At 33.3% G+C, this 18,479-nt stretch overlaps 2 protein-coding genes across 2 annotated transcripts in view; one reads left to right on the top strand and one right to left on the bottom strand.

Moving 5' to 3' along the window:
* The window catches only part of LOC131803148 (G2/mitotic-specific cyclin-A-like), a 38,450-nt gene that overhangs the window by 7,866 nt on the left and 12,105 nt on the right, over positions 1 to 18,479 (bottom strand). Inside the window, exon 4 of the mRNA XM_059124223.1 lies at positions 498 to 721. Within this exon, the coding sequence (XP_058980206.1) occupies positions 498 to 721 (224 nt within the window). The remainder of the gene's footprint in view (positions 1 to 497; positions 722 to 18,479) is intronic.
* On the top strand, positions 12,380 to 14,221 carry LOC101898129 (RIB43A-like with coiled-coils protein 2). Its single transcript, XM_005179791.3, has 2 exons — positions 12,380 to 12,540; positions 13,047 to 14,221. The coding sequence occupies exons 1-2, from the start codon at positions 12,421 to 12,423 to the stop codon at positions 14,067 to 14,069; spliced, it is 1,143 nt and encodes a 380-aa protein (XP_005179848.1). The 5' UTR covers positions 12,380 to 12,420; the 3' UTR covers positions 14,070 to 14,221.

Genomic DNA, 18,479 nt, shown 5'->3' with positions numbered 1-18,479 from the left:
AGCAAGTAATATTATCACCAATGAAACAAGGGGAAAAATGAAAGAAATCGAAGTAAAGAAAATAAAATAAAGCAACAGGCAGGCAGGCCAGAAGGGAAATGCAAAAACTAGAGAAGAAATGACTTTCTTGTAAGAAGTTGCAGAAACTGCAGAATTTCTTTTCTCTGATATATTTTGAACAAGAATAAAAGCAAAACATTTATTATATTTAAAAATGAGGGGAATATATCCTTAAAGAAAATGAGAACAAAAAACGCATAGGATAACATCGTTTTTCAAAAGACAATGACGACGATGATACCAAAAATAAATTACTTGCAATGATAAATAATGACAAATTGTTGGAGGAAGGAGAAATAAAAAATACAATGGGAAAAATTAGTTTAAAAAAGGGGGAGATGGCGTTAAATAACCACCATTTATCAATGGTCTAAAGGGAATGTGATAAATTTTAAAGGACACTTTCAAAAAAAAAAAAAAAAACTCCGTATACTTACGAGGCAATGTACATAGCTGCCGTTCCCACCAACTGCAATTTGTTGCGCACCACCGACATGTGACTCAGGAATCGATCAATATAGGATACAGACAGGTACAGAGTTTCTGTATCCAAATTATATTCCTCAGACACCTCAACCAGCCAATCAACCAAAATGGTACGCATCGAATAGTTGATGTCCGTTTGCCGGCGCATATAGTGTGGCTTGGGGCGGTGTTTTTTCTGTAAAGAAAAAAGAGGAGAAAGAAGGAAATGTTAAAAATAATGAAATAAAAAAGTACTACTTCATAAAAATAAAAAAAAAGGAATAAGATCATTTTGATATAAAAATTCAATGTCTGAATTTCCAGCTTTGCACATAAAACAGGAGTCGAGCAGCATCAGATTTATCTGCTTTTAACCTAGAAGTTCCAGGCTAGAACGGAAAGTTGGGAATTTTGCACGGGAGGTAAAACATCGTGTGTCAGTTGTGCTTTTTTTGCATAGGGGAGACTTAAGAGGGATTACATCTTCTGAATGAAGGTGAATATCTTTTGAGGCTTCGAGAAGATTGTATATTTTTTAAGGGCCTTTGGAAGACCTTTTATCAAGCATGTATAGTCATATAGAAGATAATTATCTATGAAAGACATTCTGCTCACAAATGTTCTTCAAAAGACATTTTATTTTCAGAAGACTTCCAGCAGATATTTTATCCCAAGGAGCCTTGCAGTTAGTTCTCTATCAAGAAGAAATCTAGGTATTTTATTTCCAGAAGATTTCTAAAAAAATCAAAAAGGTAATCCACCCTTGGAAGACATCTACAAGGTGTTCTACTTGACAGGGGTCTTTATCAAGCAAAACACCTTGTAGATGTCTTCTAAGCATAGATTACCTTCTGGTAGTTTTCTAGGAATCGATTGTCTTCTGTGTGTCTATAGTATAGACTTTGTTTCTATGAGAATGGCAGATGGTTTTCTTCCTATTTCCTGAAGGTATTTATTTATATTTTTTATTTATTTATAAGAGGTAATAATAACCCTATAAGACCTCAAGAATGAAATCGATTCTTAGAAGATTTCTTCCTAACGGCTTCCAGAGGGTATTCTATCTGCCATTGCCCTTATCTTGCAGTGACCCGTGATGATACCCACCAAAAGTCTTAAATCAGGTTTCGACAAGGACTGTGGCGACTTTGTTCTCTTCTCCGAGAGTATGGGCCAGATTATTTTGGAGATGCTGCATCCCTTTTCTACATTAAGGTGATATTCTGTGTGAAGAATAACTGTAGACTTTCATAGACCCCTAGAAGACCCTATCTAAGCCACGTCCCAGATTTTGAAGACACAACTACTCTATGCCTGGAAGCAGCTTTTCATGTGTGATAGACATCTGAACCATCTTGTATTTGTATTTCAATTATAACAAATGTATAGCATACTTTTAGGCGGCATAAAATATATTGATAGCTGTTTTATATTTGGAAGGAATTAATTATGTCTGCTATGTGAAGAAGAACTGTAGACTTCTCTAGACCCCTAAACCACTTCTTAGCTGTTTTTCATCATTAGAAGGTCTACAAATAATCTATGCATGGCAGACGCTTAGAAAGTCTATCGAATGAAAAATGCAGCTGGAAAGTCTTTTATTTATGGCGATCACAAAAAAGATAATAAATATGTAGCATAACTTTAGGCGGAATTAAACAAAGAAAAAGTATAAATTGGGATTTTTTTCGGAAGACTTATTAATAAACCTCTACATATAGAGGATCTATTAATATGATATTAAGGAAGAACAACTATAGGCTGCTTTCTTGGACCTCTAAATGACTTCTAAGTGTATAAGAAGTCTTCTTTGTGTAAAGGGCCTGAATATACCAGATTAATGGAAGGGGTCAAAAAACCTTTCTTTCCTAAAAAGGCCTCTGTGGACTGTCTTCTATTTATTGAGAAAATGTAAAGGAGACTAAATGTGTAGCATATTTTAGGCGGTATTAATAAAATACAAATATATCGAGAGTTAGAATGACTTTAATCTACTGACGACTTAACATTCTCTATGTGTTGAATGCCAGTAAAAGTCAACAGGTATATTTTATCTTAAGAAGATCTATAGACTGTCTGGTGAATTTATATAAAATTACCTCCAGAGTAAATCTTCCTTTAAAAAAGTGATGAATTTAAATGAATAGAATAACTCTCAAGGTTCTTGTGTATGTAGAATACCTGAGGAAGATTTCCTAGGTGTAAAAGCCCGCTCGAATGCCTTTTATCTTTAGAAGATGAAAAAGTCTACCGTTTAAAGGATTTATAAAAAACGACTTATACCCCTAGAACCCCCATTAAAAGTTCTCAATATATATGAGGCCTGCAGAATAGCTCCTAAAAATTAAAAAAAAAATAAATTTATAATCACTTCCAATTAGAAAAACTTTCCAAAATTCCCATCAAAATATGACCCAAAATTAGACATTTATGATCAAATTATGCCGAGTTTTGATGTTAAAATCAAAACGATAACCTCCAACCCCCGTCATCAGTATAACAAACAGCTGGCTGTCGAGTCATTGAAAAAATCAGATCAGATTGATTTAAAAAAAACAGGCAACAAAGAGATAATCATCCGACAAGACATTAAAAGGTAATAAAATTTTGGAAATAACACAGATATGCATAAATAAGTATGAGGTACATATGTATGCCGTTAGGTAGTCGGCAGCAGCATCATTGTGAAGCGTTATTATAAAAAGTAAACGATTTTTAAATGAGCTTGGAATGAGACAATTAGGGTTTTGGCTGAGAAATATGAATACAAAGACAATATGAAATGTTGGCTCAATGTCCGTGTGTGTGTTTCAAGACAAGACCCCTTTTCCCCCCAAAAAAAAAAAAAACATCAAATGAGTGTTACCGATATGTGGCAGGGAAAAAAATCTAGGGGGACAAAGAGACAAGACAACTTCTATTTGTTTAGCCAGACAAATCTCAAATCAAACAATTTTTTTTTGTTTCGTTTTGGATATGGACAAGCTATTTTGTTTACATACAACCAGTGAAGGAGTGAATGACGACTGACTATGACGCTCGCTGGAAAGGGTGATATGTTTATAAAGTACCCGACGGAAACTACAACAACAATAGCTAAGCAAACTGCAAATGATGTGAGAGATGAGATTCAGTCATGGATAAGATGCTATATATTTTTTGGGGGGTTTCTTTTTCGTAAATGGCCACAACAAAACAATGAAATACATGAAAGAAGAAAAAAAAAATAACATAACGTCAGTCAGACTTAAGTTTGGAGAAGAGAGAAGCAAAGAGAAACGGGTTTCAGTTTTAATGAGAATAGATTTAAATTAAAGCGCCCATATTTCATATGAAAGGAATGAAAAAAAAAAAAAAATAAATATGAATGCTTGGTTGAGAGACGACGAAGGCTGCAGCAGATGGATACGGGGTAATGGTCAGACATAGTCAGTCACTCAAGCAGTCATCACACACTGGATAAATAAATATACATATTATTAGAGGGTGGTGTTATTGTTAATAAACATTTCAAACATATCATTTAAATGCTAAGCCGGAACGTTTGAGTAGAGGTAAAGGAAGGGGGGATGGGTAAGCGCTATCGATTTCAAGGCAAAAAAAGTCTTTCATTGGAAACAAAAAAAAAAAAAAAAAAAAAAAAATAAATAAAAAAGAGTAGCCTTAAGAGGGAAATGGGGAAGGGGTTTAAAGCGCCTGATGGTTCGCTTTTTGATTGGCCAGCAGATAACGTTTGAAGTGTGTGTTTAATCTTTTTTGTTTCTACTTTCCTATTTTATGTTAATTTGTAAGCCAAAAGCAGGGTGGGGGGATGAGCCACACATACCACCTACCACCGCCATTCTTAGTTGGAAGCATGTCTAAAACTATTTTAACACTTTTTTTCAATTGAAAATCGTGTTTAGATTGCCTAAAATCAATGATGTGAAATTACTTCATTATTCCACGACAATTGAAAAAAATTATTGGAATTTTATGCTTAAAAAAGACAGAAAAGAGGTGTCGAATAATTTGTGTCATTTGAATAAGACAATTTTAAGGAAAATTAAAACCTAAGCCCTGAAACATAAAGGAAGAAATTCTGCAACTTTAAAATATCAGAACTCAAGCCCTACCATCGATCAGTAGCCGTATCTCTGATTTTGCCAGGTTTAAAGCTGAGGTCGTTCTGAATTTTTGATCGATACTCATTTGAGAATCTCATAACACAGAATCCTTTATCAGCAGATATTTTGCTAAAGAATTCCTTCTTCTCATATTTAAATATTTCATTTATATTTTTTTAGTTTATAATATTTAGTTTTTTTTTTGGTTTTTTAAAATTTTATATTTTTTATATATTATTTCTTATTTTCTTTATTTATTTCCATAACATCTTTTTTTATTTTTTTTTATTTTTGTTTTATTTTTATTTTATTTTTTTGTTTTTTTTTTATTTGTGATTTTATTTTTACTTAAGTTTATTTTTTATTTCTCCAATACTTTATATATCTTTTATTTTATTATTATATTTTAATTTTTTTATATTTAACGTTTCAATTTTTAATTTTTATTAGTTTTATTTATTTTTAAAATTTTTTTAATGATTTATTTTTATTTAAAAAAAAGTAAAAAATGATATATATTTAAAAAAAAACTTAATAAGTTTAGTTTGTGTTTTAGTTTAAAAAATTAAAAATATAAAAAAAATAAACTCAAATTTTTATTGACTCTTTACTTCTGTTAAATTCACTTATTTCTTACTTATTTGTTTTTTTATTTTTTTTTTTTAAATTTATTTGTTCTATTTTTTTGTTATTTTGGTTATTTTTTTTAATTAGTAGGACTTTTTTATTATTTTTTTTTTTAATTCTTCATGTTTTGTTTATTTTTTTTTATTTTTAAATTGATTTTTTATTTGAGTTTTAGTTTCATATTTATGTTTTAAGTTTACAATTTTTATTAAATTTAACATTTATTTATTATCTATCTTTATTTTTAATTAATTGATTTTTAATTAATTTATTTTAATTTTCATTTCTTTTGTCTTATATTTAATTTGGTGGTTATTCGATTTTTTTTTTATTATTTTTCTTATTGTTAATTTTTTACTTATTTTTTATTATTTATTTATAATTTTTTTAATTGTTTATTTCTATAATAAACGTTTAAATTGTGCAACTGGATGGGTGGGCCCTATTCATTACAAAAATTAGTTCCCACCCATATCTTATCGATTCTGTTTATAATACCAAGGCAATAAATTGTGAACTATTTTAAAATTCCTGCTCTAAATCTACTAAATTTTCCCATTACATGCCACTGGATTTATTTCAAGTTTCTTTTGTAAGCATTAGTTACTTTTCATCATTACCCCCTCCCATATCTATACAATTACCCTCGGTCACAGGCATTCAATAAAATTAAATGGCTATTTAATAGCATGTTTACATATCGCCATCAATACCTTTAAATGGCCACTTAAAATATTATTATTTGGGCCGTGTTTGAAATAGAGAAATAAAAACTTTGGCTTATCACCCCCCTTCCAAAATCTCTCAAAGGGACAACAACAGCAATTCCAAAAAAATCAATGGGCGGTCTTTGTGAAATTATACCACCACGAACATTACTACTGCCTTCATCATTGCGCCTCCACCGCCAAAGTAATGGCCACAACTATCCATACCAACCAACATCAACATCAAGTACTACTAATGTCCAACAAACTCCATGGCAAAATGTAAACAACAAAAAAGACGACCAAAAAAAAACAGGGCTCCCGAAAAAAAGTGTTTATGGCTTAATAGAAATTCATAACACATATTAAACATGAGCTGATTATTGAACGTGCCTATTAGCCAATTCCCTGGCTCTTGAAACAAAAAAAAAACAAAAATGGAGCTGTTAAATAGGCGCTGGAATATTTAAAATGCATAGCCTGTAATTGTTGAGTGGGGGGAGGGAGAGACAAAAAAAAAACAAGAACTTCAAAAATCTTGCCGAAAAAGTACAAATCAAACCAAAAGGCCTAAGCTTACAACGATGGTGGGTGATTTTTTTCGATTGGCCAAACCTTTATTTTGTTTCATATTTTGCTTTAACTATAAAAAGTATGAGTTATATTTTTTGGTGATAATTATCATATTTCATGGGAATTTGCTAAATTCTCTGGAATATTATTTAAAAAAAAAAAAATAAAATTAACATTGAAGGGAAATTTGAAGGGAAATAAATTAAAAGTCAACTATTTTCTAATAGCGCAATCATGGTATATTTAAAGTCCGCTCCATGGCCTATATAAGGCCGGCAATAAGCATAGATGGACAAGTATGCACGCCGCTAGCGTTTGTGTCTCTTATTCTCTGTCATGATTTGAAACATTAATAAACACACATATAAGAATATTTGCCAAACATTTTTTATCAAAAAAAAAAATGTTTTTGAGTTAATTTTTTTTAATTATATTTTTGTTTTAAAAGTATTTTATTTTAAAGTACTTTAAAACATTTCTCTTTAATTATTTTGCCCATCTCTGCCATTAAGCCTATCTGACAACCAAGTTTACTTTCAAAAGTCATAATTGTGACTTGAAATTTTCAAAAGAGAATCGATTCGGGAGAGAGAGAGAAATTTTAATAGCTCTTTTAGTGAGAGTTGGAAAATTATTATTGCTGGGTAAATTTCTTTTTGCAATTCCTTTTCTTCATCTCCTTCCTGTGCCTAATTTTTTTTTTTTTGTTTTGCGGCTTATTTTCAATATTTGAGTTCTTTATTTCTTTTCATCATTGTTTCGTTTTGTCAAATTATCGGATTGCTTTTGCAAGTTTATGCAGAGATTCCATTTGTTTACTTTTCACAGTTGCCTTACAAAAGAGACTACAACTACATTACTCTCTCTGAGAAAGAAGTTGCTGGACAATTTCATTGTCAAAAGTACATTCATTAATCGACCCCGTATAGGCCTTGAGCGCAAATAAAAGTGAATTTTAAAAACATTTCTTAAATAATTTGATTGCTTTTGCAAGTTTATGCAAAGATTCCATTTGTTTACTTTTCACAGTTGCCTTGCAAAAGAGAATACAAATACATTACTCTCTCTGAGAAAGAAGTTGCTGGACAATTTCATTGTCAAAAGTACATTCATTAATCGACCCCGTATAGGCTTTGAGTGCAAATAAAAGTGAATTTTAAAAACATTTCTTAAATAATTTTTATTATAAACTAAGCCATATGGCTAGAGAGGTTATATATCATTTGATACGGCCAAAACGTGCCTCATCGAAATAACGATTTTAGACTCTAGGTCTCTTTGGACAAAATCCGTTTCAGAACATAATGCAAGAGTCCGATTGTCTTCAAAATACACTCACAGTATTTTCATTAGCCCAAGGTCTGGTGTGAAGATGGAATATATCGGTTCACTCCTTTAGGTACATCCTCCACAAGGGATCAAAATTTTGAATATCCATGAAGCTCAAAAAACGCGAAATTAACATGCGATTTTATCAACACAAGATCTGTTATAAAGATGGTAGAGTTCGGGCCATTCCTTCTGATACCTCCCCCACAAAGGGTCAATGTTTTGTATAACCCAAACAATCATAAAATCCGAAATAAGCATCCGGTTTTCTTTAAATTACACACATCACAATATTTTTATTAGCCCAAGGTCTGGTGTGAAGATGGGATGCATCGGTTCACTCCTTTTGGTACCTCCCCCACCAAAGGATCAGAATTTAGAATAGCCATGAAGCTCGTAAAACGAGAAATACTCATCTGATTTTCTTCAAATTTCACAAATCTAAATATTTCTACTAACGAAAGATCTGCTGTGAAGATTGGATACATCGATCCACTACCTCTGGTAGCTTCCCCACAAAGGGTGTACATTTTCAATATCCATGAAGCTCATATAACGCGAAAATAACATCCGATTCCATCCAAACTTTGTACATCTCAATATACCCATCAACACAAGATCTGTTATAAAGATTGTGGAGGGAGATTCGAACATTTCTTCTGGTACCTTGCCCACATAGGGTTCAAGATTTTGAAAAACAAAACGTTCAAAGAAAACGAAATAAGCATCCAAATCTCTTCAAATTTCACACGCACATACAAACATTTTTGCTAACACACGATCTGTTGTGAAGGTTATATATATCTGGCGAACCCCTTCTGGTACCTCATCCACAGAGGTTCACAATTTTCCATACTTTTGTCTGTCATAACTTGCGTAACAAGTCAGCGATTCTTTACAAATTGCTATATCTAAATATTTCTCTCAATCCAGAACCTGGGATGAATATGGAATTGAACAACAGTTTGAATAATTATAAGAAGGGTCAAAGTATATTTAAATAATCGACTATTGGATAAGGGGATATACAACTGTCGGCAGAAAGGACTGATACTGTTTAACTTGTCTCTTTTACAATAGTAATCTAGCATTTTTATAGCATACTTTTAGGCGTTCCCAACAAATCCTTAAACGATATATTTCTTTTAAATGTTACAATTCATTTCCCAAGCTACACAAAGCAAGACAACAACAACTGAAAAGCCAATTCTAATTCATTTTCCCAAGATTTCCATATGTCAATATCAACAAATTTCGATTTGAATTTGATGGCAATATTTATTTGCTCATAGAAAGGAAAACGATTCACATCCATTTGAAATGATGATATATGAATGTCGATAGGTATGTCTGTCTGTCTGTCTGTCGGTAAAATCCCCAAGAGAATTCACAACATGTAAATCTTTGCAATGTAACCATACCAAGAAATTCATTCATTCCTACATTCTTTACTTTTAAACATTTTTATCCTTAAACTATGATAGACAAGCTTCAAAACAGAGACCCATGATGACGACATGCTACATATTTCAAAATCCCCCATACTATGGTGTTTATGTTGCAGCAATTTTTTGTGAGTTTTGGTTTTTTTTTTTGCAAACTCCAGGCTATAATGTTAGGGGGAGTTGATGCACACAACATATCCCTTTGAAAAAATAAATGCAGGTTGTTTGAGTGCTGCGTTGTTGTTGTGTTTGTGTTCAAATAAATTGAATACAATTTGTGCTGAAGTGTGTGTTGATAGATCTGAAATGTATTTTTGTGAACAAAGTGATGGATAAATACAGTGGAATGTTGTTTTGATACCGACCGACCGAGGGAAGAGCAAGCAGCAGTAGTACCGACAAAAGCTAGAGTCAACAGGATATGTGTTTGAATGTTTTTTTTTTCTTTCTCTGTTTCTTTTTTTCTGAAATATGTTGAATTTTTAGTTCCCATGTTTTTTTCTTCTTCACGAGAACAAAAAGTGATTGGGTATGGAGTTATTTGATGGATGTGGATGAGTTGGCTGAAAGAATGCAGCTAGCATATGGTGTGTGTAGTGTTAGGTGTTGAATACTAAATATGAATTGATATTTTGGGCTTTTAAAAACAAAGTAGTAGTTGCTCAGAAAAATGATCAAATGATTCTTTGGGAGAACTAAAAAAAAAACAAAATCCACAAAAATTGATGATTGCCAGTAAAGAGCGTTTTTATACCCTCAGCCATATGGCTGGAGGGGGTATATATTCATTTGATACGGCCAAAACATGAGCCTCATCAAAATAACGGTTTTAGATCCTAGGTCTCTTTGGATCAAATCCGTTTCAGAACATTTGGTGTACATCAGCGATGTCCGCCCGTCCGATAGCCCACGATAACTCTCGAAGGGAATATCCGATTTAAACCAAACTTGGTACATCGTAATATTATTGTCAAATTTATATTTATCTCCGAGATGGACAATATTGGTCGACTCCTTCTGGTACCTCCCACATAAAATGACAAGATTTTGAAAGAAAATAATTTACTGCACAGAAAGAGAAATGATAATCCGATTTTGCTGCAACTTTGCGAATCCTAATATTTGCATCAGTGCTAGGTCAGATGCGAAAATGGACAATATAGCTAAACTCCATCAAGTACTTCTCCTACAAAGGGTCAAAATTTTGAATAATTATAATTCACATAAAATGTGTCCGATTGTCTTCAAATTATACACATCATGATATTTTTATTAACCCAAGGTCTTGTGTGAAAATGGAATATATCGGTCCACTCCTTCTGGTACCTGCCCCACAAAGAGTCAAAATTTTGAATATCCATGAAGCTCGTAAAACGCGAAATTAACATCCGATTCCATTCAGACTTGGCACATCTCAATATTTCCAACAACACAAGATCTGTTATAAAGATGGTAGAGATCGGACCATTTCTTCTGGTACCTCCCCCATAAAGGGTCAAAGTTTTGAATAACCAAAACGATCATAAAATCCAAAATAAGCATCCGGTTCTCTTCATATTTCACACATCCCATTATTTCTACTAACACAAGATCTGGTGTGGAGATGGAATACATCGGCCCACTCCTTCTGGTACCTCCCCCACAAAGGGTAAAAATTTTGAATATCCATGAAGCCCATAAAACGCAAAATTAACATCCGATTCCATTCAAACTTTGTACATCTCAATATTTCCATCAACACACGATCTGTTATAAAAATGGTAGAGATCGAAATATTCCTTCTGGCACCTCCCCAGATTTTTTTGAATAACAAAACGCTGAAAAAAAAGCGAAATAAGTATCAAACTCCTCTCTTCAAATGTTACACATTCAAATATTTTTTTGCTTACGCAAGATCTGTTATGAAGATGGTATGTATCTGCCAATCACTTCTGGTACTACACCCACATAGGGTCACAATTTCCAATACTTATATTTTTCATAACTTGATTTCGACGTTTTTAAGGTGAGAGCACATAAAGGGCCTTTTCGACTGGCTTAAGTCATCACCTGGCCTCTTCGTAAATGAGTTTTAGGTTGACTTAGTTCTTTTTTGGCCCTACGCTTCTTTGTTCTTTTCTGAAGAAGCCAGTTCAAAAATTTTTATGTATTCCCATCTCAAGAAATCTACCCACACTGTTAAGGAGCTGTGGGTAAACATGATTCCTTAAGTTCCTGAGGAGACGAAGCCTTACAGTGCCTCATGCTTAGCTGTTGTGACATGAAATCAACACTTCCTTCGGAGAACACATCCATGAAATTTAAAATTCTTGTATTTTCTTCAATTTTCCTAAAATTTTCTCACAAAAGAAAATTATTTCAAAATTTCAATGTATTTTTAATCTTCTCCCCAGAAAAAAATCTCCAAATCTTAAACTCATCATCCCATCTCAACCCACCACCACAAGTGATGATAAATGTTTGATTTGTGGTTTCTTGTGAATTCAAAAATTACCTACAATTTTGTCTGTTTGATGGGGGTGAGGTGAGGTGAAGGGGGTTCCCAAAAATGGTTAACAACCAATCAACAAACAAACAATAATAGCCACAAACAACATGTTGTTATGGTAAGTTAACATGGCAATCAGGCGGCCAACGGCTGGATGTGGCTGGATGGCTAAGCCCTAAACACAACAAAGACCACTAGACCATTTTAAATCCCATTGAGGAGGAGATGGAGGAGGAAAAATCTTAAAAAAGTGTTTCGAAAAAATCAAATAATTAGAAAATAAACTTATTGACCTGTCAACAGGCAAACAAACGTAACCGAAACTACTCCCAGGTACTTAAAAATGGATAACATGGCTTAAACAATGACGAAGAGAGTTGGATGGATGAATGAAATCAAAGAGTTACAAAAAAGAAGGCACTTCATCTCTCTAATCTAATCTGCAGAGACAGGGGTGGGAGGTGGAGATATGTGTCCATTTTGTTTGAGTGAATGAAAGACAACAAAAAAATTGAATTTTTGAAAATAAATATAGTTGTCATTTTGTGTTTTTGTTTTTATTTCAATTTTGTATTTTTTGGTGTTGTTTTAGAAAAAGTGTTCCTTTGAAGCTGACCATTATGGCCCAAAGTTTTATGACCCAAGCCGATCTCAATGAGGCCACTAAATTACAAAAACGCCAACAGTTTGAGGAGGAGCGCAAGAAACGCATTTTCAATGCCAAGCAACGTTTGTATGGGGTAAGAAGGAAGCAGAGGAAGTTTTCTCGAAACATTTCATGAAACAAAAAAGAGAATTTTGAGGGGATGAGAAGAGCGGAAAATCTTACCTTTTCCTGTCAAAGTTTCAAGTTATCCTTAAGGAATGAATCCTTAAGGATATTTCAAAGAAATGCTTTAAAGGAAGGAAGGAATGGGTGCCATCCTTTCTGCTCTTTATCAAGACCTCAAAAGTGACTGGAAACGATTTCGAATTCTCCATTTTTGTTTTCTTTCTTTTTTTTAAACAAAAATTCGCGAAGTGTCCTTGTAATATTTCAGTAACTGATCGCCTAGGTGCCTAGAAACCAGAAATGTTGGCCGGAAAAAGTGAAAATCTTCATCTTCAGGAACTAGAGTTCTGAGGATGACAAAGGGATGTATTCTCATCCTCAGAACTCTAGTTTCTTTGATTTCTTTGAAGAACAACATTTACAATTAAATCACTCACTCCCTCTCTCTCTCTCTCTCTCTCTCTCTGGGTATAGCTCGACATTCCCACAATAGAGCGGCAAATTGCCGAGAAAAACAAAACCCGTCAATTGGAGCAGGAACGGGAACGCCGTCATGAAGAACAAACGGAAATGATGCAAAAAATCATCCATGCCAAGGAATTGGAGATGGAGAAACGTAAACGTTTGGCTGAAAGTGATTTGAATTTTTATCGTTGCCGCTTTCAAAATAAAGAACAAAGGCGGGAATTCGATCTCAACGATCCGGAGGGTATGAAAAAATCCAAGCCAGCACGTAATGCCGATGATGATATCACCTTGGGTATTTCAAGTGCTCAAATATTTTTGGGTGAAGATTTGGGACATCGTGAAAGGCAGCGACGCCAGAGGGATCAACAACGAGCCTGGTTGGATCAACAAATTGCGGAACGTAAACAGGCCGAAAATGCCCGATTGCAGTCTGATCGCGTGCTACAAGAATCCATACAATCACGGGATCAACGTCTCGAAGAAATGGCCAAATCTGAAAGGAAGACACGTAATCAAATCTTGGATTCCATACAGCAGTATAACAACGAGTTGGCCCGGCGTAAGCGTGACGAACGTTTGCGCCAACAAAAGCAAAAGGCCGAAGATGATTTAGCCGAAATCTACAATATGCTGTCCAGTGATATGCTAACCGAAAATCCCAATGTGGCCCAGTCACGTACACATCCCAACAAAAAGATTGCCTTTATGTATCGTGGCATGACCCCAGAGGAATTGAAAGATTTTCGCCGTGATCAACAGCAGCAAATGGTGGAACGTAAAAAACACGAAACGGAACAGCAACTGATGGACAAACAATGGGAACAATATGCCTTGAATATGGATCGAGAGCTACAGCTAAAGGATAAAGAAATGGAGCGACGAAGGCAAAAGGAATATGCCAAGGTTTTGGAAGAGAATGATCGCCTGGCAAGGGAACAAAAGTTGCAGAAGGACTTGAATGATCAGATAATGCTAAGTAATCGTGTGACACAGGAATTCTATGACAAGTTTAATACAACAACGCGTTAGGGAAGAAATTGAGAAATTGAGGGGAGGAAACTTACAAAAATTTGGAACAAAAAATAAAAATTTTAAATAATTAAAAGAAATTGCAATTAATTATAATTTTAATGGAACAACAGGTTAGGAAAGATTATTACAAAATATAAAAAAAAATACAAAAAAAAAAATTGTGAAAAAATAATGAATTGAAATTATTTAAAATAATTATAAAAATTAAGAAAATTTGGAATAAAAAATAAAAATTTGAAACAATAAAAAATACCATTAATGATTTTAATAGAATAACAGGTTACAGAAAATTTTTACAAAATATGAAACAAATTAAAAAAAAATGGGAAAAATAATGGATTTAGATTACAATTTGAAATAAAACTCGATTTTGAAATAACAAATGTTTAGACTATTATTCAAGAAAAAAATTTACAGGATAATAAAAATTTTTATCTTCAGAAATTTACAGCATACTTTTAGGTGCTTCCAATCAAGTAATACATTGGCAAAATATAGACCAATTAGTTCTTCAAAATTAATACAAAATTTGTCATTTGGATGTCTATAACTACATATCAAGATATAGTAGCCGGTAGACACGACAATTTTCCAAACACACACATACATACAAAATAAAGATGCAACAGGACATCAACATACAAAACAAACATGAAAAAGAAAACCCCCATCTGCTACTCGGACACACAAGAAAGCCATTTCTGAGGAATTTCTCAAGTGTTGCCTTTCCTTTTCAGCTCATTTTCTTTAAATATTCCAAGTATAATTAGAAAAATTGAAATAAAAATGGGCTAAAGGAAATAAAGAAGAAATAGAAAAGGATAAAAAATAGTATCCTACAATGATATGCAATTGAAAATTTTCCTTGAATTTGAAACAAAGAATGACTTCGGAACCAACTCATCAATTATCAGAACAATGGTAAAAAAGAGAGAGAGAGAAAATGAATGGAGACGTTTTTTTAGAATTGTGGCTAAGGTACTTAAGGTCTAAAGGATAAACAATGAATGGATGAATCGAGTTAATTTTTAAGCCAAGTTATTGAACAACTCTTGAGGACTCATGAACGAAAGGGTATTCTTTGAATGAAAGAATTTTTTTTTTTGGGAAAGAGGGGAAATTTTCGTCAAAATATTATATTTCATTAGGTGTCATACATTTTTAAGAAATAAATTCCATGTTCATGGGTTAAAAGAGAAATCACAAGTTAAATAGAGTGGGGTGGCCATCATCTGATCTGAGATGTTGGAAATAATTTCAAAAATAAAAAAATTATATGACAATATTGAATTACAAAAGAATATGCTACTTAATTTGACCTCTCTTCAAAACAAAATTTTCCATTTGGCAAACAACTGCTTTCAAGGACATTTAATTTTCCTTTTTTTAAATTTAATTAAAATAATATAATATCTCTCCCCCCTGCCTGTCACGGAAAATCTCTAACCTTTTCACATTTAATTACACGCTTTTAAATAAGGAAGAAAAAACTACTGTGTACGTCGTGATCATCATCATCGTCGTTTCTCATTGTTTTCGAGGTGACATTTTAAAGCGCAACAATTTTCTGCTTGACTAAAAAACAACCTCTAGTCCTCTTTGTTGTAATAATGCGGCGGATGTCTTCTTCTCCTCTCATGTTTTTTTTTCACATTTGATCCTTGAAATTTTACTTTGTTTTATAATTATTTTCAACTTTAACATTTTGTTTGTTGGCTGCTTTTTCATTGTTAGGTGGGTGGGTGGTTGTAGTCGTCCCCGTCATTCAAGTGGGTTACTTTTTTAATTATTTTGTGTTGTGCTTTTTTTTGCACTTCGTTACACACGTAACAACAACAACAGAATATTGTCCTTTTTCTGATTCTGCAAGGATGCGTGTTATTTTCTGGTTTGTTTTCCTTTGTTTGAAAAAAAGCAAAGATGATGATGACGACGGCGACCTACTACTACACCACACAACGCAGATGATGGCCACCCCACTCTATTTAACACAGTTTGCCTCCTTCATTCTCACTCTCGCTCTCTCCGTTGTCATAATGCAATTTTATCATTTAGCATGTTATGATTATGCTCATAACGCCTCTTGTTTATGTGAGAGTAGTGTGGGTGAGAGAGAGAATTTTTTTACTTTTGCTTTCATTTTGTCTGTGCCATGAGACTTGGTGTTTATATTTCGTGGGTGGTGATGCTGCCACTGCTGTTGTGTTGTTTTCCTTTTTAAGCCTTTTTAATTGCTTAAGGATGTGTTTGTTGATTGTGATATTCATGCACACAATACGACATGTGTTGTTGTGTGTGGTAAAGTTTTATACAATATGGGTTATTATAGGTTCCTTGTGCTCTTTTTTTTTTACCACAAAACGGTTGGCATGCTGTTTGACAGACATAATAACACATCTTTTGTCTTGTTGAACATGCCAACACACCACAGCCCCCCACATATGTGAGAGAGCAGCCGCCGCCTGCCGGCTGAGAATGAGAAAGTATCAAAGTACTTTTTATAACCTCCTTTTTTTGTATTCTCCCATCATAAATGACAGAGACACCATTAATTTGACTTTCTTCTTTTGTTAAAGCCTTTGAGGCCAGGCATTTAAGGTTGCGTTGTGCATTTTGGCGCGCAAAATGTGACGGAATTAAAGAATTTGGCATTTTTAAAGGGAAATAATTAAATTAATAAGAAAATTATGAAAGAAAGTGCCGCTTTAAAGGGAATATAAAAGGGATTGTGAAAATAATTACAAAATGATGGAGTCAGCGGGTGTGTCGATACTTTCAGTGTGAAATGCTGAGCATGTAAATGTTATGACTAAGTATAAAACAAAATATTGAAGAATTATACTGATATCTACCTCTGGTGGCCGTGGTGATAAAGAAGCATCTAATGGTGGTGAGAAATATAATACTGACAAATAATGACCAATCTATTCTTTACTTTTGTTACAGAAATTTGAGGTTATGTTGCTAAATTTTGTGCCAATAATTTAAGTTTAGAGAAGAGGAGCAGAAACGGTAGTATCGAAGAAAACTAAAACCATTTTTAATACTTTTCCTTTGAATCTATTTGATTATCTTAAAGTTTTCTAATGTATTTTTCTTTTTTTTTTCATATACCTTCAGAAAATAATTCCCCCTTACATGAAAAACGTTTCCCTGACATTTCTTAATTTAAATGTATTTCTGAAAAAAAGAAACAGGCTCATCAGGATGCACAACATATGGCTTTGTTTTTTTCAACATATTTGTTGTTGTTTATATTGGAAAAAAGGAACACTGAGCAAAGAATTTTCATCTTCTTACAGGCAGATGTTTTCCACAAGCGTAAAAATAAATAATAGAAGGAAAACAGAAAATACAAAAAAAAAAGAAAGAAATACTAAATGGGATACAGTGAGACGACGACGAAGAAGAAAAAGGTCCTTTCTTTCTTTGTTGCTTTAATGTGACATGCAATCAACGGCATTGCAGCAGCGGCAGCATGTGATTGTGTGTATGTGTAGTTTTTCTTTGTTTATTTACATTAAAGAATAAAGATAAAAGAAATGGAAATGGACTCAAACACCTTTCAAGCCAAAAGACATACATACACATACACGAGCGGAGGTATAGAAGTTTTGTAATCTTCTGTGTTTGTTGTATAATTTGTGTGATGGGCAAGAGAGGCAGAGATAAGGATCGTTTGGGTTTGGTTTTTTTTATTATGATCCTGCCTGTTTCATTATACATAACAAGTAAATAAATATAAAGAAAATGGCTGGGAGTTAAAGGTTCACGAAACATAAATTATAGAGAATTGTGCAAGGGTCAGTTGTGGCGACACAGCAGGAGTTTTCAAGAGAGTTTTCTTTCATTTTTAAATATGTGTGTCCTGTAAACAGGGAAAAAGATAAGACATTTGAAAATATGGAGGTCCATTTCTCTATCCATTAAAATTTAACCATTCATTTTTCAAGTAACACAAAGGTGTGTCTCGATGACTAACCATGCCATCCCAGAAGAGTTTCCTTTGATGTCTAATTTTGAAAAATTTTATGTACAGTCCCCACCACTCTTGTTTTAGGGGTTGTTTTTTTCTCAATGTAATGTGTTGTACATGTTCAGGATAGGTCATGTGTCACGATCGCAGCCATCCGTCGTCCGTCCGTCCATATACACATACAAACAATTAAATTTTTCACGTCAGCTGCAGTGGTTGTAAAGTGCCATGGCAGAGGATAACAATAAGGTGTTTAATTTAAATACAGTTGGGTCTCGGATGATTGCAGGACATGCTTGATTTTGTCGTTAGATTGTTGGAAATTTTATAAAAAGAAAATGTAAATGAAGGAAGATGATGAAATTCATGTTTTGGAATATATAAACTAACATTTGCTTTGGGAAAATTAAAATATTAATGTAAATATCTTA

Source organism: Musca domestica, unplaced genomic scaffold (genome assembly GCF_030504385.1).
Source record: "Musca domestica strain aabys unplaced genomic scaffold, Musca_domestica.polishedcontigs.V.1.1 27, whole genome shotgun sequence".
Taxonomy (NCBI): domain Eukaryota; kingdom Metazoa; phylum Arthropoda; class Insecta; order Diptera; family Muscidae; genus Musca; species Musca domestica.
The sequence above is the reverse complement of the archived record's forward strand: the minus strand, read 5'-3'. Positions and strand labels throughout refer to the sequence as shown.

Coding starts and splice junctions, on each gene's coding strand:
- LOC101898129 (XM_005179791.3), top strand. CDS start 12,421: ATGGCCCAAAGTTTTATGACCCAAGCCGATCTCAATGAGGCCACTAAA. Junction 12,541..13,046: donor CCAAGCAACGTTTGTATGGG/GTAAGAAGGAAG, acceptor CTCTGGGTATAG/CTCGACATTCCCACAATAGA.